At 47.9% G+C, this 22217-nt stretch overlaps 1 protein-coding gene across 1 annotated transcript in view; it reads right to left on the reverse strand.

Annotated features, from left to right (window-relative positions):
• The window catches only part of LOC122542016 (proline-rich protein 12-like), an 85991-nt gene that overhangs the window by 34645 nt on the left and 29129 nt on the right, over positions 1-22217 (reverse strand). The window contains exons 2-8 of the mRNA XM_087978275.1: positions 21200-21312; positions 20414-20575; positions 13775-17325; positions 10525-11044; positions 7301-7611; positions 3498-3614; positions 823-1080 (exon numbers count right to left, since the gene is read on the reverse strand). Coding sequence (XP_087834401.1) covers positions 823-1080; positions 3498-3614; positions 7301-7611; positions 10525-11044; positions 13775-17325; positions 20414-20575; positions 21200-21312 — 5032 coding nt within the window. The remainder of the gene's footprint in view (positions 1-822; positions 1081-3497; positions 3615-7300; positions 7612-10524; positions 11045-13774; positions 17326-20413; positions 20576-21199; positions 21313-22217) is intronic.

The following is a 22217-nucleotide window of genomic DNA, read 5'->3' on the forward strand; positions in this document are numbered from 1 at the left end:
CTGTCCTGGGAGTGTTTGATGAAAACAGTGTCAAGAGACCTTTACTTTTGTTTTAAAAGAGTAGACAGTGTATCTAATGTCCTGCTGACCCTGTCCTGGACGTATTGATGGGGACAGTGTCAAGGAAGCTTTACTTTCAGTGTAAAAGAGTACAGTGGCCTCAACAAGACCGTATTCAAACAGGCAGTGATGCTACCTGTGGCAGAATATTCCACCTGTATGCACTGCCTAGGTGCATACCCTTGGCACCAGCTTCATATTCCAGCAAGAGCTAACATCTTCAGGGGAGGACCTTAAAATCTCTAGGCATAGTCCATTCAGACCATCACTTCCTCAAGGTTTAAAGACAATGATCCTCAGAAAGTACAATGAAATGTTGCTCTTTATTCATAGACTAGAACAAGGCAGAAATCAAATTCCTGGTTCAGCAACACTTCAGCTTTAAATTACCCATCTTTGTATTCAAATTCCTTGATGATCTCATCACTCCATATCTCTGTAATCACCACCAGACCCTGAACTGCCCCAAATCCTGGTCTCTTGCAGATTCCTAAACTTCCCTTCGCTAACCATTGGTAGTCATATCTTCACATAAAGCTGAATCTCTGGCAATCCCTCTCAAAGCCTTTCTGCCTCTGAGCCTTAAAAAATGAGTTTTCCCTATGCCCACACTTTGCTTTATTTGCTTCAATACCTCGGTATGTGGTTCTGCATCCATTTTGGTTTGCCTGAAATTCCTGCAAAGGATTTCAGGGCGCACACTGTTTTCTTTAGTCCCAGGGCCTGAGTGCAAGTTGCTTTTTCACTAGGGGGTTGCTTTACCTTAAGTGCCTTGATGTCGTCGATCTTCACGACAAACTCATCACGCTCCCGGAACACACCTTCGCCTCCGCTTTCTTCATCCTCCTCGTCTGTCTCGCCAGAGATGGCGACAGAGTCCTGCTTCTTAGCCAGGTGCAGGGGCCTGTGCCAGGGCTTCTTCGAGCAGATCCGCACATAGTCCTTCTTCTCCACGTTCTCCAGAAACTTCACGTACAGCCGCTGGTAGTCAGTCTTCACCTCATCCGGGTACTCGATATACTAATGAGGAAGAGAAAAAGGTTTCATTGCTCACTTCATTGTACCATGGGCTGCCATTTTCTAAACAGACCTGGCCAAAAGATGTTTTTTTCAAGATGGAAGACAACACAACGATCGCCTCCCAAAACCACAGCTGCAACCACCAAGGACAAGGGCAACAAATACATGGGAACACCTCCACCTTCATATGCCCGAATTCTCTCCCTAGCATGGTGGATCAGTCCAAAACACATGGACCAGCATGGTTCAAGAAGGCAGCTCACCACCACCTTCTCAAGGGGCAACTAGGGAAGGCAGTAAATGCGGCCAATCAGTGATGCCCACATCCCATAAATAAATATTTTTAAAAATCCCCATGTGGAACAACATTATCATTTCTTGTTCAGAACTCCGAAGACGAGGCACACCAGAATCAAAAAGTTAACTCTGTTTCTCTCTCCACATACACTGCCAGAGCTGTAGAGTTTCTCCAGCATTCTGTTTTCATTTCGGATTTCCAACATCCGTAGTATTTTACTTTCATTCTAAAGTTATGAAGGACCCAGATACAGTGAATAAGGATGAGATACTTACTTGAACAGAGGGATCAGACAGCATCGATTTAAAATCGACACAGAAAATACTGGAGAGACTCAGCAGGTCTAGCAGAACCTGCGGTGAGAGAAACAGAGTTAAGAGTCCAGTGTGGCAGCATTTCAGAACAGCGTCACATCAGACTCAAAACATTAACTCTGTTTCTCTCTCCCCACAGATGCTGCCAGACCTGCTGAGTTTCTGCAGCACTTTTTGTTTCAATTTCAAATTTCCAGCATCCACAGTATTTTGTTATGGTTGTTATTTCAGTGTCACTGGGTCACATTCCGGGAATCCTGCTCCCTAGTAGCACTGTGGCTCTGCCTACACCACACAAGACTGGAGTTATCAGCAAAACAGCTCACCACCACCTTCTCAAGGGCACCTAGCCACCAACACCCAATAATGATTATTATCTACAGGACAGACACCAGGTTTGATTCCGGAACAGTGCTGGGTCAGCTGCTTCTGCTCAGCCACACTCAAATCCCTAGGCTTACGAGTGAAACAACAATCTAGGATTTCCATCCCAGGTCACTGTCCTTTCTGGAAAGCTGTTGGTGGCAGTAACTGCTTTGCTCACAGGGTGGGACAAGAGGGTGGCCAGTGGCTAGCCCGATATCTGGAATTCTCTCCCTATGCCCCTCCCCATTCTTGTTTAAAAAAAAAAGGAAATATAACACGGAGACACTCACACCTGCCCTTTAAATTTTACCGTCAAAGAAAACAATAACTGGGGATTTCGCCACAGTGTCCTGGCCAATATTTATGCCTCAAACAACATCAAAAAGTACAGACTATCAGGTCATTTCTCAGATTGCTGATTGTGGGAGCTAGCTGTGTGCTGACTGGCAGCCATATTTAATCCATTACAACAGGGACTACATTTAGAAAGGACTTCATTGGCTGTAAAGCACTTAGGAACATAAGTTGCGAAAGACACCATTTTTAAAAAATTCATTCATGGATGTGGCATCACTGGCCAGGTCAGCATTTATTGCTCATCCCTAATTACCCAGAGGGCAGTTAAGAGTCAGCCACAGTGCTGTAGGTCTAGAGTCACATGTAGTACAGACCGGGTGAAGATTGCAGTTTCCTTCCCTAAATTACATTAGGTGAACCAGATGGGTTTTTCTGACAACCAACAATGGTTTCATAATCAGACCCTTAATTCCAGATACATATAAATTAACGATTTGAAAGATCTGCATTTGTACTGCGCCTTCTCATGACTTCAGGACTTCACTAGGCCATTAGATATATTCAAGAAGGATAGTTGCTGTTGTGCTATTGGAAACACAGTAGCAAACTGTGCACAGCAAGCTCCTGCGAACAGTAATATGGGAATGACCAGACAACCTGCTTTTTTTTAAAAATGTAGATGTTGGCTGAGGGATAGGCACTCACCAGGATACAAAGGGAACACCCTTGCTTCTCTTCAAAATAATGCCATTGAATTTTCTGTTTTGGAACATCACCAGAGAGGGCAAACAGCTGAACATCTCATTCCCAAAGGTGTCACCTCAGGACTGCATTAGAGTGCCAGCCTGGACTTTTGTGCTCATGTCATGGGACTTGAACCTGTAACCTTTGCACTTCAAGAGGTGGGAGTGCTGCCCACTGAGCCACAGACACTCTTTCCTTTGTTGGTTACATTCTGTGGGTTCTTAGATACTTCAGGTGAGTCCTGTCCAGATCGGGGGGGGGGGGGGGGAAGGAATAGAGAGAGAGAGCGTGCGAGGAAGACAGACAGACAGAGACAGAAGTAGGGAAGGGGGGAGAGAGAGAGCGCGAGAGAGCGAGCAAGAGAGAAAAGGGTGGAAAGGAGGGCCAGGTGAGCTTACCTGAGCACTGGAAGAGAAGTGGCGCTGACCATCCCGCACCTCAGGTACAAACTGCTGCAGTGAGGCTTTCTGCACCCGCCAGATTGGAGGAGGCTCGCTTCCCGCCTGCATGGCAAGCTGCAAAACAGGATGTAGTGCAAGTAGTCAGCCACAGTGAACACTGATGGCAATACATTCAACAAAGCAAGATACTTTTAGATTTCAAAGAGCTCAAGGGGTCTGGGGAGAAAGCCAGATGTCAAGGTAGAGGATCGGCCATGATCACATTAAGTGGTGAAGCAGGCTCGAAGGGCTGAATGGCCTACTTCTGCTCATGGTTTCTATGTTTGACCCTCTTTAGTGTCTCAAAGGGCAGCAAACAATTCCAGGCAACCTGACAAAGCTCACCTTTGGACTTTAGAATGGTACAAGACAGAAGCGGCCATCCAGCCCACAAGGCCTGTGCTGGCTCTTTGAAAGCCTCCCAGCCTTTCCACTTAACATTACAAATTTTTGCTTTTCAAGTTCAAGCACACAATTCAATAGCGAAGGGAGAAGGCTACTGTGACAATCAATGGGCTGAATAGCCTGTTTATAGCTGTAAAAGTTTCAGTGTTCACTCCAATCCCTTTAGAAAGTAATTAATGAATCAGCCCTGTCAGGCAGAGTGTTCAAGATCACAGAGAGTTGCCAGTGTAAATATATTTCCCATATTTAGCTGGCTCAAAACAGCACTGTAGTTGCAAATGACTTTCCAACATGACTCCATTTTAACGCATGAAAACACAGCAATAAAGTAGCATTATAACATTCAACATATAATTATTGAAGTTGCATTACACATATCAACCTTTGACACCTCAAATAATTAAGAAAGTTGGTGTCTTTAAAGTTGCTTGCAAAGATTTTTGTTTAAATTGCTGGAGAAACTCAGCAGGTCTAGCAGCATCTGTGGAGAGAGAAACAGTTAATATTTCAAGTCCAGTGATATCTCTTCAGAATTATTTCTGAACTAGGAACTGGGAATTAGTTTTGAAGAAAGGTCAGTGGATTCAAATGTTAACGCTGTTTCTCTCTTCACAAATGCTGCCAGACTTGCTTAGCTTATTCACCTATTTCTGCTTTAGTTTCAGATCTTCAGCATCTATGGTTCTCTGTTTTATTTTTATAATTTTTTTTACTCACTGGTCTATTAGTTATTTCTTCATTTATTTTAAGTCTTCTGGTTATGGGCTCCCTCACCAGAGATAAACATTTCTCACTGTTTATCCTCATTAAAACACAGCACAATTTTGTGCATCTCAGGCTCACTTCTCTACAACCTCTGCATTAAGCTAAACATCAGCTTCTCAATCAGAATTACTGGGATAGGTGAGTGCTATGGGAGCAATAGTCTAGACCAACGATGCCGCTGATTTCTTTTTGAAGCAAGCGAGCTGGCTGCGCGTGAAGACCCTTCAAATGCTTTGTGACGCCGTCTACATAGAGTCATACAGCACGGAAACGGACACTTCGGTCCAACCAGTCCAAGCCGAACATAATCCCAAATTTAACTAGGCCCACCTGCCTGCTCCTGGTCCATATCCCTCCAACCTTTCCTATTCACGTAATTATCCAAATGTCTTTAAACATTGTAATTGTACCCAAATCCACCACTTCCTTAGGAAGTTCATTCCACATGTAAACCACCCTCTATGTAAAACATTGCCCCTCGTCTTTTCTAAATCTCTCCTCTCACCTTAAAAATGTGCTCCCTCGTCTTGAAATCCCCTACCCAAGGGAAAAGACAACTACCATTAACTCTATCTAAAGTACAGGAACTTTTGGGCTACCAAACAGCTATATAGTTTGGAGAGAACAATGGCCAGAACTTATAACCTGGAGACACAAAATCAATAATCATAGTCCATCAGCATGAAAAACCTATCTCATTGAACAAATACCTTTTAGGGAAAAAGACCTGCCATCCTTACTCAGTCTGGACTATATCTGACTCCAGACCCCAGCAATGTGGTTGTCCCACAAGAATTAGGAAAGACCATTCAGCCCCCCTGAGCCCACTCCACATTCAATAAGACCACAGTGAGCTGCCTCTACACTGACTTCCAGTCTGCTTCTTATAACCCTTTTCAATCAAACATCCAACTTACTCAGGCTTGAATATATTCAGTGATCCAGCCTCACTGTGCTCTGGGGAAGAGAATTCCAAAGACTGACCAAATAAACAAACTGTCTTCCTAGCAGTCTTAAATGAAGGTCCCCTAATTTCTAAATTGTGTCCCCTAGATCTAGACGCTCTTGCAAGAATTCACCTCATCCACACCCTAATATCATAGCAATAAGATCACCTTTAATACTTCGTTGTTTTAAACTCCAATGAGAACAGGCCAAACCTATTAACTCTTATCTAACCTGGCTCACTGATTTTTAAACTCCGTAACTGGCCACTTACAAGTTCTCAAGAGCAACAGGAAATGGGCAATTAGCCTTGTCTTTGCCAGTGATACCCATTTCCTACGAGTGAACGAAATGGGCGGAGTCGGCAATTTTAATTCAATCACTATGCCGAGGTCACATTAAATTCTCATCCTGTCATCCAACTCCAGCAAACGAATAATTCAACAGCTCTAACCCAGTTCCTCTTTTTTTGTTTAATTTACAAGATTACTTAAAATGAATTTAAATTCTCAAAGTGCCATGGTGGGATTTGAACTCATGTTTGTTCTGTTACTAATCCCACACCTGGATTATTAGTCCAGTAACATAACCAACATATCCTATTGAGATTTCTGTCTCAATAATTTGGCTAAAGATTTCAAGATTTAGTTCACATGTTTGCAAGGAGTTTTACCTGTGCTGACATTAGCTTGTCTACTTAGAAAATAACAACATTGGTTTTACTTTAATTCATTCATGGGACATGGACATCACTGGCTGAGCCAACATTTATTGTTCCACTCTCAGAGAAGGTGGTGGTGAGCTGCCGTCTTGGACCTGAATTTCACCAGTTTCCTCATTTCCCCTCCCCCCACCTTACCCCAGTTCCAACCTTCAGCACCGTCCTCATGACCTGTCCCATCTGTCCATCTTCCTTCCCACCTATCTGCACCACCCTCCCCTCCAACCTATCACCTTTACCTCCACCTCCATCCACCTCTTGCACTCTCAGCTACCTTCCCCCCATTCCCATTTATCTCTCCACTACCAAGGCTCCTATCATCATTCCTGATGAAGGACGTTTGCCTGAAATGTCGATTTTCCTGGTCCTCAGATGCTGCCTGACCTGCTGTGCTTTTTCAGCACCACGCTCTTGACTCTAATCTCTAGCACACTTTTGCCTTCTAGGAAGTGGTCCCAGTTGAGTATTCCCAAACCTTGACATGATCTCCAATGGGCTGATTGGCTTCCTCCCAAACTGTAGTGACTGTGGCTTTCCAGACCATTCCCAAAGGACAAAGCCTAACTCAATACAGAACACTACTAAAGGATTAAACTGTACACTGCTGAAAGAGAGCTGGGTGCCTGTCCTAGGCCTCTCTTGCAAAGAGAGGGCGATTTAGAGAAATATTTCCTTCTCAATAGCTAGCTTCAATGTCCATATGAGGAAACAAATACCCCAAAAGTCACAAATAAAAAATACATTGTCACTTCTATCTTCTAGCCTTTTGGATGTCAGCCATTTTATCTACTTCCTTCCAAGAAACAAGAAGTTCCTCCTCATGACTGATGTCCCCAAAACTGATCACTACTTAGTGCTAAATATAATATGAATCTTGATAACATTTTAAGAGTTCTTTTATGTGCAAAAGGGTGGGAAATCATACCTTAAGTTCCTTAATGTCATCAATTTTGATGACAAACTCGTCCCATTTCCGTATGGCACCTTCTCCACCACTCTCCTCATCGTCTTCATCAGTCTCACCATAAATGGCCACCGTGTCCTGTTTCTTGGCTAGCTTGACCGGGGAAGGAGCCTCCTTCTCTTCCAGCTGTGGTGGGGATTCAGGGGCAGGAGAAGGTTCTTCTTCTGGGATTGACTCCTTCGGCAAGACTGGAGATGGGGGTATGGGCTGCTCTGGCTGGGAGGCCTCAGAAGGCGATGTGCTGACTTCTTTATCTTCTACAGTCATATTATCTGGCAAACACAATTGATATGGAAATAGTCAGATTCAAGGAACAGTCTTTTCCCAATCGACCCCAAATTTCACTGATATTTCCCTCTTTTTTCCCCAAAGGGAATACAGAATAGAAACATTCAGCCCCACCAATCTAAGTCAGTGTTTAAGCTCCACTTTGAGCTTCCTCTCATCTTTCCTTATCTTATCAATCTGCTTAATCCTCTATTCCCTTCACCTTGCTGTGCTTGTTTGACCTTACCTTAAATACAGAAGCTTGAACACACGCACCAACAGGTTCAAGTACAGCTTCTTCCCTGCTGTTATTAGACTGGTGTAAGGATCTCTAACTTCAAATAATGTTGATCTTGCTTTGTGCATTTCCTGTACAGCCATAACCTTGTACATCTCGCTCTGTCTAAGCACCCTGTGATCTGTGTGTCCTTGTTTGCTATGATCTGCCTGTACTGCACACAAAACAAAACTTTTCACTGTATTTAGGTACATGTGACTAGAATAAATCAAATCAAACTGATAATTTTCATTTCAACTGCCCCCTCTGCTAATGAGTGCAAATTCACATGCCCTTTGGCTAAGAGGCCTCTCCTAATTTTGGTTCGTATTAACAATTTTCTCTAATGTCCACGCAATGAAGAAATGAGGGAGGCTCCCCACGCGCATGCTTTCCTCCTGGTTTAATTTTCCTGCATTTGCTACATTACAAAACCTAAATCGACCATGATATTGGAAACTCTGTCGTGGGCGATTTCCAATTTGGGTGCAATGTTTAAGCATCAAATTTGCAGCAGATTTGCCCCATCTGGTCCGTGCTGGTGTGCAAAGTCTGCCCACACCCCACTTCATCTGACCCTGTATTCTAACCTATTTACTACATCCTCATTCAGTTGTCTAGCCTCCCCTTAAATGCATCGATATATTCACCCCCGCTAGGATTACCATGATACAGAATGCCACACTCTGTTGTGGAGAGAGAATTTACACCGAAGCTCCCAACTAAATTTGCACGTTTCTGTCTCCTCAACAAATCTTCTCTAAACCTATCCTTTCAAACCTCTTGATGACTTTGAAGACTTCATTTGGATCAGCCTTCGAAAGAGCCCCTGACATTTGGACAATCCTGATAACTATAACTTCCCACTTCTGGTGTCATCCTTGTAAAACACCTTCTCCTATTACGGTTAGCATTGAAACAAAGAAAGAGCATGCAGAAACAGGCCATTTGTCCCCTCAAGCCTGCTCCACCACTCAACTAGATCATGGCTGATCTTCTATCGCAAGCCATTTTTCCTCGTTATTCCCATATCCCTGATATCTTTAATATTATTCCCTTGATTGAACATATTCAATGACTGAATATGGGGCAGGGAATTCCAAAGGTTTTACTACCCTCTGAATAAAGAAATTCCTTATTTAAGGCCAGAATAAACCACCGCTTATTCTGATAGTATATCTCCAAAGTCCAGACACTCTCTGGCTAGATTCTTTCTGCATGTACTCTGTCGAGCTTTGTAAGAAATTTATAAGTTTCCATGACATAACTTCTCATGTTTTGAAATGTAACAGGATAAGGACTCTCTTGTACTGTGGTGGTACTGACCCTAACTCTGGAATGGAGGGGGGGAGGGGCAGGATTCAAGTCCCACCAGCTCTAGACACCTCTGAACAGGTTGAAGAGAAAAATAGGTTAATAAAAAAAAGTTACAAGCCAGATCTCCTCAATCTCTCCTCATAGTCCAGTAACATCATCCCAGGAATCAATCCTAGGCACTAAAGCAAATGCAGAGTGAAATAAAAGCCAAAAGAACGATGGATGCTGGAAATCAGAATCAAAAACAGAAATTGCTGGAAAAGCTCAGCAGCTCTGGCAACATCTATAGACAGAAATCAGAGTTAATGTTTCAGGACCCATGACCCTTCCTCAGAACTGAGGCATTGGACTCTGAAATGTTAACTCTGATTTCCCTCTACTGATGCCGCCAGACCTGCTCAGCTCTTCCAGCAACTTCTGTTTTTATTGCTTATGAAGAGACTCTCTCATCAACACATTCCATTTGCCTACCCGGATTAACTTTGCACTAGTGATCTCGCTTGAGAACGGCCCTTGGAAAATGGAAATGATGGCCTGATGGCGATAGGTTGAAAATGGGCCATGCAGATAATGAACTCATGGAACGCCAAGGGAGCTCTGAACTGCATTTACATGGCAGCAGCATCTCAGAAACAGACACTTTTACCCAGTATTGGTGCTTAACATTAAAACCACAATCATGGAATCCATGATATTCAATAGAATGTGGACATCCAGCCCATCGTACCTCCCCACACTACATCAAATTCTTGAGTCTCCTCGGACAACAACTCCAGGTTCTCCAACCTAATCTTGTTGCTAAAGCCTCCTCATCCTCAAGGACTACTCTGGTCAATCTCCACCTCACGCTCACATCCTTCCTGAAGTATGGTGATCAGAGCAGATTCAATAACAGCTTCTTCCCTGCGATTATCAGACCTCTCAAACGTTAATTCTGATCTCTCTCTCTCTCTCTCTCTCTCTGTGCACCTACTCAGCGACCCCCCTAACACTGCATTCCTCATTCTGTTCTGTTACCCTGATGCACTTTGAATGGTACACTCTGCCTGTACAGCACTTTTCACTGTATCTCGGTACACATGACAAGAATAAATTAATTAGAAATGGAAGCACTACTCAAGTTCCTCACAATTTGACCCCAAAGTGGGATTTTACAAAACTTCCCTGCTTTTATGCTCACAACCGAGATTCTGGAGAATGCCATTTGGCCCCTCGAGTATGCTTCGCCACGTCAGTACAATGGGATCTGATCTCCTACCTTAACTTTGAATTCCTGCCGGTTTCCCACCTTGATTCCCTCACGTTTGGAAAGAAAGCACGGTACCTGTCGTGTCGTTCTCCTTGCGATCCATCGGGTCGTAGAGGGCAGAGATGGCAGAGGTGATGCTCTTCTGCAGGTCCTGGTTCTTGCTGACGGAATCCTCCTCGTCGGACGAGAATGACGGCAGAGTCTCCAGGTTCTTCTTGAGGTCGTCGTCGAACCTCTTGCAGGGGCTGGCGCAGCTCATGAGGCTGTCGCTCTCCGAGGCGTCCAGAGGCCCTGACAGCATTGACTGTGCCAGGCCGAAGGAAGCCTGCGACGGCTGGTTGATGACCGATGAGGGGCGTCCTTTCTGCGGGCTGGAGGTCGTGGCTGGCAGCTGCTGCCTTTTTCCCGATTTCAGGAAGTCCAGGAACGAGGCCATGAATCCAGATTTCATTTCCGGCTGCTTCTCCTCCACCTCTTTTATTTTCTTTTTGATCTTTTCTTGGGTTTGACTGTTCTCCAAGACGCTCTCCGCTGGGACAGACTCTGGAGGCTCGATGGGCAAAATCTCACTCGCCTTTGACCCTTGAACCTTGCCCTTTGAGGAGGGAAAAGTGCACACATCAACATGTTGTTATTGTTCAGGCTTCAAACTGAGGGCACGAGTGAAGAGACAAAATTATTGTAACAAAAACCAAAACTGAGAACAGCTAGAAGGGAGAAAAGGACAATGCAGAATGGTTGGGGGAAGGAAGACACGACATCTCTGTGGTAAAAAATTAAATAAGAACTGGAATAAGTAGCCTGTACTACAGGTGGAACTATAGACTGCCCAAACTTCTGGGTAATTCTAAAAACTCCTACTTTAGGGTGCTATATTAATGGGAGTTGTTGTTGAACAAGGGCTCAGCTATCCAGTGTGATCATGGCTGATTTTCTATATCAATGCCACATTCCCATTTTCTTCCCCCATACATCTTGATGCTTTTTAAATTATTTTCTTGAATATATTTAATGACTTGGCCTCCACAGCCTTCTGTGTTGGTGAGGTTGGGGGAAACCTCTTCACACCTTAGAATGATATAGAACAGAACAAGGCTATTCAACCCATCACACCCATGCTGTTCTTTGAACTAATTTGTCAATGAATCCCATTCTCCCGCAAAGCTTTTCCTGGCAAGTTTTTGTCTGATTTCCTTTTCATTTGAATCTGAGGATTTCACAGGATGGATCCCAAAAGGATCCCCCTTGTGGGGGAATCTTAACATTAGGAGCCATGTTTTTTCAAAATAAGATGTCTCCCAGTTGAAGACGGAGATGAGGAGGAATTTCTTCTCTCAGAGGACTGATAGTGTTTGGAATTCTCTTTCCCAGACAGCCGTGCAGAGGCTGTGGGTCATCGAATAAATCGAGGCTGTGGGCGGCACGGTGGCACAGTGGTTAGCACTGCTGCCTCGCAGCGCCAGAGACCCGGGTTCAATTCCCACCTCAGGCGACTCTCTGTGTGGAGTTTGCACATTCTCCCCGTGTCTGCGTGGGTTTCCTCCGGTTGCTCCGGTTTCCTCCCACAATCCAAAAAAAATGTGCAGGTTAGGTGAATTGGCCATGCTAAATTGCCCGTAGTGTTAGGAAGGGGTAAATGTAGGAGAATGGGTCTGGGTGGGTTACGCTTTGGCGGGTTGGTGTGGACTTGTTGGGCTGAAGGGCCTGTTTCCACACTGTAAGTAATCTAATCTAAAAATTAAAGGCCAAATGGAAACATAGAAGCTAGGAGGGGTAGGCCATTCAGCCCTTTGAGCATGCTCAGCCATCCAGTGTGATCATGGCTGATTTTCTATATCAATGCCATATTCCCGTTTTCTTCCCCCATACATCTTGATGCTTTTAAAATTATTTTCTTGAATATATTTAATGATTTGGCCTCCACTGCCTTCTATGGTGGAAAATTCCACAGGTACACTACCCTTTGAGGGGAAGACACTTTTCCTCATCTCAATCGCTCCTAAACAATCTATCTCGAATCCTGAGACTGTGTCCTTTTGGTTGTAGACTCCCCCAACCATGGGAAACATCCTCCCTGCATCTGGTCTGTCTGGCCCTCTTCAAATTTTATACATTTCAATCAGATCCCCTCTCATCCTTTTAAACTCTAGTGAATACGTCGAACATAGAACAGTACAGCACAGGAACGATGTTATGCTGAACATGAAGCCAAATTAAATTAATCCTTTCTGCCTGCCATTGGTCCATATCCCTCCATTCCTTGGATATTCATGTCCTTATCTAAAAATCCTATAAACACCCTTATCATATCTGCCTTCACCACCACCCCTGGCAGCGCATTCCAGACTCCTACTACTCTCTGTGTAAAATACCAGCCCCTCATATCTCCTTTGAACTTTCCCCTTCTCACCCTAGTTCCAGACATTTCAACTCTGTGGAAAAGATTCTGACTGTCAACCCTATCTACGCATCTCATAATTTTATAGACTTCTGTCAAGTCTCTCCTCAGCCTTTGCCTTTCCAGACAAAACAACCTGAGCTTTTCCATCCTCTCCTTATAGCTCAGGCCCAGTTAAACCAATTTCTTCTCACAGGACAGTCCTGCCATCTCTAGTATCACCGTGGTGAACCTCCATCGCACTCTGTCTACGGCGACTATGTCCTGTCTGAGGTGGGGAGACCAAAGCAGCATGCAATACTCCTGATGTGGCCTCATCAAAGCCCTGTTATACTGCAGGAAGGCATCCCCACTTCTGAACTCTAATCCTCTTGTAATGAAGGCAAATATACTATTTGCCTTTCGAATTGCTTGCAGCACCTGCCTGTTTACTTCCATCGAGGGTGCACAAGGACACCCCAATCCCTCTGTACAACCGCACTTCCCAATAACCTAACATTTAAATTGTACTCTTCCTTTCTGTTTTTTACATTGAAGTGTATAACTTCACACCAAGCCACATAGTACTGCATCTGCCATGTGTTTGCTCACTCATTCAACTTATCGCAATCACCTTGAAGCCTCCTGACAATCCTGCGCAGTTTTGTGAGGTCAGAAAGAGACTGATTTCAGGGGGACCAGGCAGTGAAGTGGCTGCCCTACACAATTCTATGGGATGGTGGACTAAGTTGGAGGGGCTGAATGGCCTACTCTTGCTCCTATTTTCCTCCCATGCCCTTTCTGGAGGACATGTCCCAGATCATTTGAGGCCACATTCAGCTGAATGAACAATGTGCCCCTCTGCCTTTCCCATGAAGCATCAAAATTTCCCAACGTCTGCATCACGCTCGCTCTCACAATCAGGAAAGAAGCGAAAAATGCCGTTACCTTGCCGGGTTTCACTGGCTTCTCCATTTTGAAGCCCTCGTTTTCATTCTCCGTGATCTTCTTGCCCCTTCCCCTGCCCCGGCCCCTTTTCTTGGGTCCGTCTTGAGCCACGCCCTGGGGGGGCTCAAGGGGCCGGATCCGCGGTCGGCCCCGGGGTCTCGGGGGCCCTTTCTCCTTTGGCTTGGACGCCCTCTTGGCCTTCTTCTTGCCACCGTTCAGGTTGTTGCCAGAACAGAAGTCAATGTCGGAGACGGGGCTGAGGTTGGTGCGGGTCCGGCAGCTGGAGATGAGGTCGGGCAGCAGGTCGGGGAGCCGCCGGTTGTTGAGCCGGATGTCGGCCGGCACATCCTCCTTCTCTTCGTCCTCGAACTCGTACTCCTGGGCGTAGTTCTTCTTCGGGGGCTGTGGCGGCGAGTCCTTCTTCTTCAGCAAGTGGAGCGAGGAGGTCTTCAGGAACTTCTTGGTCTTCATGGAGCAGAAACTGGCGGTAGTCAGGGGCGACTTGAGGTCAGCGCCGGTGGGGGGGCCCCCGTGGGCAGGCGGGGTCAGGCCCAGGTGCTCCGCCTGCACGCTCGGCGGCTCCAGCTCCGGCTTCAGGGCGACTGGATTGAGGTCCAGGTGGACGTTCTGCTGCCCGCCGCCGGGCTCGGGGGCACAGTAGCTCGGGAAGCTCTGGCCCGAGTGCATCATGTCGAAGCCGGACTTCATGCCACCACCACCGTCGCTCCTGTCCATCGGCTGCCCGGCCTCGTCGCCGCACGACTGCTTGCTGTACTCCTCACTGCTGCAGGGCGCCGAGCAGAACATGTCCTCCATCCCTGGGAAGAAGTTGCGCTCCTCGTCCTGCAGGAGGGAGTCTGGGAAGCAGATGGAGGTGAGCGGCACAAACCGCTGCTTGCCGCTCTGCGGGCTGCCCTGGCCAAACTGGTCCTTGCCCTCCAGCTGCTGCTGGGAGACCTGCTGGGAGGCCTCAGAGCTGTCCAGGCGCAGCGGTTCGCTGGCTTCGGGGAGCAGGTGCTGGGGCTGGGGCTGAGGCTGCTGCTGCTGCTGAGGCTGCTGGACCTGACCGGCCTGGGCCAGGTGGCTCTCCAGGTGGAGCTCAGGCTCCAGGAACTCTTGCATCTCCTGCGGCTGCATGCTCTCAGAGCGCGGCAGCCGCTCCATGGCGTCGGGCGGGGCGAGCTGGGGCGAGCGGGCCTCCCCGGGCAGCAGGCGGGAGTCCAGGCCCGCGGCGTGGGCGTGGGCGGCCTGTAGCTGCTGGCTCTGCAGGTGGGCCTCCAGCATCTGCTGCTGGGCTTGCTGCTGGCTCTGGGTGTGGGTCAGCACCGACTGCAGCAGCTGCGATGGCTGCCCAGGGTTCTGGTGACCCAGAGGCAGCTGCATCTCCGGTGAGGCCTCCAGCATCAGCTGCGAGCCAGCCTGGCCTTGCAGGATCCCGTGGCTCTCCAGCTGCGAGGAGTCGGGACCCAGGTGGTGTGCCCGGGAGCCCGGCTCCGGGGTCTTCTGCATGTACGAGTGGCCCGCGCCAAGATCCTTTCCGGAACCATCCAAGTGGGGCCCTCCCTGGAGGTGGTCAACCGTCTTCTTGATGTCCTGCGCCAGGCCATCGATGCTGTTGGGCTGGTGGCTGTAGTGCACCACTGAGGTGACCAGGGCGTCCGAGGAGGAGCGGCCGTATTCCTTCTGCCGTTCGCCTTTCTTCTTCTCCTTCAGACCCTGCAACGACATCTCCAGGACCTGGCTGTCCAAACTCGAACTGGTACGGATGACACTCTGCAGGTGGTACCTCTCCTCAGACTTGGACATCTCGTAGACCATGCCCTTGGGGGCCCGTTCCTCGCACTCGGCCAGGCTCTGCGATGAGACCCGTGGCGGGCTCTGCGAGTCCAGCAGGTGCTGGATCAGAAAATCCTCGTCCTCCGTCCGCTCCGATGCCAGCAGCTCCTGGTCGGCCTTGGCCTTGCCGTAGGCTGGCGCCCGCTCCAGGGGGGCCTGCGAGGGCTGGAAGGCCTGAGAGTGAGGGGGCTGAATGAAGGACGGTGACAGCACGGAGGAGAGGTACTTCTGGGATTGGCCTGGGGAGCCCACCCCCTGAGGCCGGCTGCTGGTCGGGGACTGCAGGGGCCGGATGATGGGAGAGGGGCTGGCGGCCGGCAGGTTCTGGACATGGCTGGCCGAGGAGTAGACGATGGATGGCCCGTGGGAGCTCAAGGCCGGGGAGTGTCCGGCGGCGTAGCTGAGGGAGGGGCTGGCCGCCGGCATCCCCTGTGAGTGGGCTGGACCGTAACTCTGTCCCTGCGTGGCCGAGGAGTGGGGCTCTGATTGGACGCTGTAACTCTGGATGGAGCCCACCGACGACAGGCCCTGGAGCTGCTCCGGAGAGTAGTTCTGCGCCTGGCTGACACAGGTCTGCAGGGCCTGTTGCTGCTGTTGTTGCTGCTGCGTCTGGGGCTGAGGCTGGGGTTGGGGCTGCTGATTACCCGAGTAGCTCTGGGCCTTGCTCACCGCGGTCAGGTCCTGCGACTGACTGGAGCTGAAGCCCGGTGACTGGGTGACCGCCGCCACCGCCAGATTCTGGGCCTGGGACACCGTGTAGCTCTGGGACTGGCTCAGGCCCAGCAGGGCCTGTGACTGGCCCGGGGAGTAGGCCTGGGCCTGGGTGGAGATCACCGAGCTGGCCTTGGGGGCAGATGAGGAGAAGATGTGCGACTGGCCGCTGGAGGAGATGCTTTGGCACTTGGGGGTGACGGCAGCGCCAGCGGCCCCGCCTCTCTGGGCCTGCCGCGAGGCTGAGTAGCTCTTGGACTTGGAGGACGAGGTGGAGGAGGAGGAGTAGCCTGGCGACTGGATGATGGGCCGATAGCTCTGTGAGTGCTCACCACGGGCCTGGGAGCTCTTCTGGCCGCCCTCGCTGCTCACCGGGGACTGATCGCCCAGCGGGCTGCACGACAGCGTGGAGTGCCTGGGCATCTGCTGGAAGCTATGGCTCCCCCCACAGCTGAGGTAGTGCTGCAGGGAGTGGTGAGAGGCAGGCAGCTGGGCCTGGGCACCGGTAGGCCGCTGGTAGTGCTTGATGACGCTATCCTGCCGTGGGATGGCCCTCTCGATGCCCGAGGCCGGTGAGCTGGAGAAGACCGAGGTGTTGTAGAGTTGCGAGGCCTGCTCCGAAGGTCCCAAAGGCGACGACAGCAGGTTAAACTGTGACTGCAGGTGCCGGGAGGCCGACTCCTGCGCTGTGCGGTACGCCGAGCTCTGAGATGGCAGGCCCGTGCCTAGGACGGCGCTGCCCAGGCGGTCAAAGGTCAGGGAGGACGGGACACTGGATTGAGAGGACTTGATGTGCAGCAGCGGATCATGTGGCGAGAGCAGGCCGTTGGAGCTAGGGCTGAAGGTGGCATCCTGAAGAGTCAACGACGAGGTCACGGGGAAACTCCGCCCACTGAAGGAGGCTGGGTGTTGATAGGCTGAGAGCGCAGATGACGATGGAAAAGTCCCAGAACCAGGAATAGCTCCAGAGATGAATAATTCAGCGGGTCCCGGGGTGTGCATGGCTACAATGACAAAACAAAAGGAGACATTATTTTACATCAATTTTACAGTACAATAACAGACCATTCGGCCTCGCCAGTCTATCATGATCACTGGTTTCATTTTCTGTGTTTGATTATGACAGCGTGGTAACCAATCTGTGTTCACTGGGCTTGATTGCTTAGGCCTGGATGTTGACTCAGAGGAAAGTGAACAGACCCAGAGAAGCTAATAGAAGCAGAGCTGAAAGGTCAGTGTAGACATTTTAAAGCATTGAATTAAATCCAGGAAATAAATTCCAACCCACTTCGAAACTAACGTCATCTCTACAAAATTCAAACCGCTAAAACTTACACACAAACTTCCTCCCATCGTACCTCACCTCACTTCATAAATAATTTTCTAATCATATTTGTCGAGTTTCCTCTTAAATACATCTATTTGTCTTAATCATTCCTGTGGTGTCGATCTCTCTGGATAAAGAGGTTTCTCCTGATTTACTCAGATTTATCTGGGGTTGACTTATATTGATGACCCAGGCAAAGGTGAGGACTACAGATGCTGGAAATCAGAATCTAGATTAGAGTGGTGCTGGAAAAGCACAGCAGGTCAGGCAGCATCTGAAGAGCAGGAAAATCGACGTTTCGGGCAGGAGCCCTTCATCAGGAATGAAGGCAGGGAGCCTCCGGGGTGGAGAGATAAATGGGAGGGGGATGGGGATGGGGAGAAGGTAGCAAAGAGTACAATAGATGGATGGGGGTGGGGATGAAGGAGATAGGTCGGAGAGGAGAGTGGAGCGGATAGGTGGGAAGGAAGATTGGCAGGTCGGGCAGGTCATGAGGACGGTACTGAGCTGGAAGGTTGGAACTAGGGTAAGGTTGGGGAGAGGAGCCCTTTTCCTGCTCTTATATTGATGACCTCTCGATTCCTGGTCTTCCCTGCAAAGACCTTTCTGCATCTACTATTCCATTTTGATCCAACTTCCTGCAAATTTTCTCCTTTTCACAAAGTTATCCAAATTCCGTTTCCTTCCACCCTTTCAGGCAGTGTATTCTAATGAACAAGAGCATGCAGGGGAAAATAATTGCTTAGTTCATGCCTCCCCTCGCAAAGGCTTCAACTCACGCTAGAGTGCAGCCAACAAACTCATATTTTATTCCTGGACTATAGGCTCTCAGTCTTTATTTACGTCCATCTCACTTAATGGTCAGTGGGACTACCCAGAAGAAAGTGAACCACATCATCACGCAGTGAACTGTGCGTATGTCAAAGCCACAGTTAGTATATTGTGAGCAATTTTGGGCCCCATATCTAAGAAAGATGTCCTGGCCATTGTGGGATCCAGAGGAGGTTTACAAGAATGATCCTAGGGTTGACAGAGTCATTGAGGATTCTGTGACAATGGAGATCAGAAGGATGTGGGTGGTGGGGGAATCTGATTGTAACTTACAGAATACCAACAGGCCCGGACAGAGTGGACATGGAGAAGATGTTTCCACCAGCAGGAGAGACTAGGACTCGAGAGCACAACCAAAGATGAAGGGATAACCTTTTGGAAATAAGATGAGGAGGAATTTCTTCAGCTAGAAGGTGGTGAATCTGTGGAACTCATTGCCGCAGAGGGCTATGGAGGCCAGGTCATTGAGTATATTTAAGACAGAGATAGCTAGGTTCTTGATCAGTAATGGTGCGAAGGGTTACAGAGAAATGGCAGGAGAATGGGGCTGAGAAATATATCAGCCATGATCAAATGAGGGAGCAGCCTTGAGTGGCCAAATGGCCTAATTCTGCTCCTGCATCTTATGATGGAACATGCATCTCTGGCCTGCCAAAGCCCGCAGATCCCCATCAAGTTCCTCATATTCTTCTAAACTCCAGCAGATAACAAGCTGGACCTGTCCAACCTTTACTTGCAAGACAACCCTCTCATTCCATCCATCAGTCTAGTAACCAGTAAGACCATAAGGCATTGGCTACTCGGTCCATCAAGTCTACTCCACCATTCAATGGCTGGCCTGCTATTTCTCAACTCCACCATCCTGCCTCATCCCCATTATTCCCGTCATAACACCCCCCCCCCCCAATTCCCTCGAAGACAGAAATAAGAAGAAAATTTTATTCACAGGCGGTCAGGAGTCTGTGGAACTCTCCTGCTCAAAAGACAATGAAAGCAGAGTCTTTGAGTATTTTTAAGGACAGGTTGTGCAGATTCTTGATAAGCAAAGGTTAAAGGTTATTGGGATCGGTGGCAATATGGAGTGCTCAGGTCAGCAATAGACTTGGTGAACAGTGAAACAGGTTTGAGGGCCTGAATAATTATACGTTCATATGATCTAGTTGTGGTTCCTGACCTCGATTCAAAGTGTTTATTCCAATTTTTGGGAGCTTGTACCTTCACACGCACAGAATTATTTCATTAACTGCTTTCCAGAAACCTGAAATGTGAATCTGTCCAGTTAGCATTGAGTAACAGTGAGTAAGTAAAGTTATCATAGTGTCTCACATTAGAGAGACAGGGATGGTGGTGGTGGTTTAACCTGAGGGTCACCTTGCCTCAGGGGAGAGGCAAGACTGAGAATCTGGGACCTCGGGTGGTGCAGGCGTTGAACCTGCCCTATTGGCATCAAGAAACTGAGTTAACTGACAACGAAACTATTTGGGTACAGTTACAGAGTCATAGACATATACAGCACAGAAACAGACCCTTTGGTCCAATTCAACCATACTTACCAGATATTCTAAATTAAGTCCCATTGATCAGAATTTGGCCCATATCCCACTAAACTCTTCCTATTCACGTACCCATCCTTTTAAATGCCCAAAACAATGCAGCAGCTTATAAAACAGTAATTAATGCTCCAAGAAATCAAGGAAATCAGCTCCAACATCGTTAAAAACCTCAAAAAGGAGCAGCTCTTACAGCCACAATTTTCTCCCATCCTCCATCATGGATTACCCAGAATTCTAACAGCACCGCAGGTCTTAACATTTTAGCGAAACGTTAAAATGGCCCCGAACCCTCGCCGAGACAGCAGCTCGAGGAATGCGAAGGAACCATGACTGCGGTGTCCTAGACGAAGGAGAGGGAAATGCATGAGCTGCCTCACCCACCTGTCTGCCAGGATGGAGTTCGGAACTGCGAGAGGAGGGAAGAAGCAGAGGGTCCAGGCTGTGGTGCCCGTGATTCCAGAGCAGAGATGAGGTTCATGACAGAGGCGTCTGGGGTGGTGCTGCCAGCGTGGTGAAGCCCGGTCTCAAATAGCCCCGACAGGCCTACAGCAATACAAAACAAACAAGAACCCAAGGTTAGAGAAATTTGGTCTGAAGGTGCTTAGTGAAAAAAAGAACTTGCATTTATAAAGCTTCCTTCACATGCTCAGGACGTTCCAAAGTACTTTACAGCCAAGAAAATCCTTTTCAAGAGTGCGGACACCTGCTTAAAGAAAGAAAGGAAGGAACCAATTTGCATACAGCTAGCTCCTGCAGACAGCAAAACGGTAATGATCACATATTCTGCTCTTTGTAATGTTGACCAAGGGATAAATGTTGGCCAAAACTGATCTCTCTTCTAAGCTGTGTTACAATGCACAGTTTCCATCAGTAACTCATCAAGGCTCCATAAACAGTCCCTTCCAAACCAATGACTGCCATTTAGGGCAGCTCATACATGAGAACACCACCACCTGCAAGTTCCCCTCAAAGCCACACACCACCCTGACTTGGAAATATATGTTTCAGTGTCGCTGGGTCAAAATCCTGGAATTCCCTCCCTAACAGCATAATGAGTCGAGTTGGCAGCTCACCACCAACTTCTCAAGATGATGATTGCAGGTCATTGCAGTCAGCAAAGCCCACAATCCCGTGAATGAGTGAAAAGGAAATAAAATGGCTACTCACCAGCAGGATGATGATTGGTTGCATAGCCTTGAAGAGGATGAGGTGTCGCATAAGCTTGTCTGTGTAGAATGTCTGTTTCGGGATGTGAACTGCGAGACCCTCCATATACCAGACTAAATAAAATGAAACAATTCAGAGGGAACAATAAAAAAGAGTGGCACATCAGAAAATCCTTGGATTAGCCTCAAGTCAAGTTAACTTTCTGCCCTAACCTATCACCCATTCCCTAAAACAATAAGGCTTGGAACAGAAACAGGCCAATCAGCCCTTCGAGTCTGCTATGTCATCCAATAAGATCAAGGCTTAGGTACAAAGCTTTTCAGGAGTTTGCACAGTTGTGAAGGACGTTATAGAAATGCAAGTCTGTTTAATTGCGTAATTCAACTTGGCATTTACATTCTACTAAAATTGCTCCATCAGTTTTAATGCACTTTAATGCACTCAGCATCACTAAAACTGCAGGATTCAGTCTCCATCCTTGTTCAAAAGATCTCAAAAACATTATCTATGTAGAAGCTGACACAGTGACTTTTGGCCTAAAATGATTGGTTTCTAAAACCAGACCTTTGTATGAGTAGATATGGGAAAGGCTTGACCTGATTAGTTGGAACAATCCCAAGCTAAAATTGGGCTCTTGTGGTGCAGTGGTACCTCTGGGCCAGGAGGCCCAGTTCAAGGCCCATCTGCTCCAGAAGTGTGTTAATAACATGTCCGAACAGGTTGATTAAAATGTCTTCAATATAGAGGACCCTGAGGCTTGGATTAGCAGGAAACCAAGAGCAGAATGAGCCAGAGGGAGCCTGGTCCAAGTCGCAATCTAGTGGCTGTGAATGTGGGGGCGAAAGAAATTTTAGCTTTGCATTTTGCCTTACGGTGTGCTGTTTTACAAGGGCAATGGGCTCCACACTGACAGCTGTGGCAGGGGAAGGCACAGCAGGATCCCACAGAGAACGAGCAGGAGCCACATTCTCGTTCTTCTGCATTCAGTTGAAAAGAAGTGCATTTCTTTAAAAGGAGC

This window comes from Chiloscyllium plagiosum, unplaced genomic scaffold, assembly GCF_037043375.1.
Source record: "Chiloscyllium plagiosum isolate Xiang-an unplaced genomic scaffold, Cpla_swu_hap1 HiC_scaffold_33, whole genome shotgun sequence".
In the NCBI taxonomy this organism is placed as follows: Eukaryota; Metazoa; Chordata; class Chondrichthyes; order Orectolobiformes; family Hemiscylliidae; genus Chiloscyllium; species Chiloscyllium plagiosum.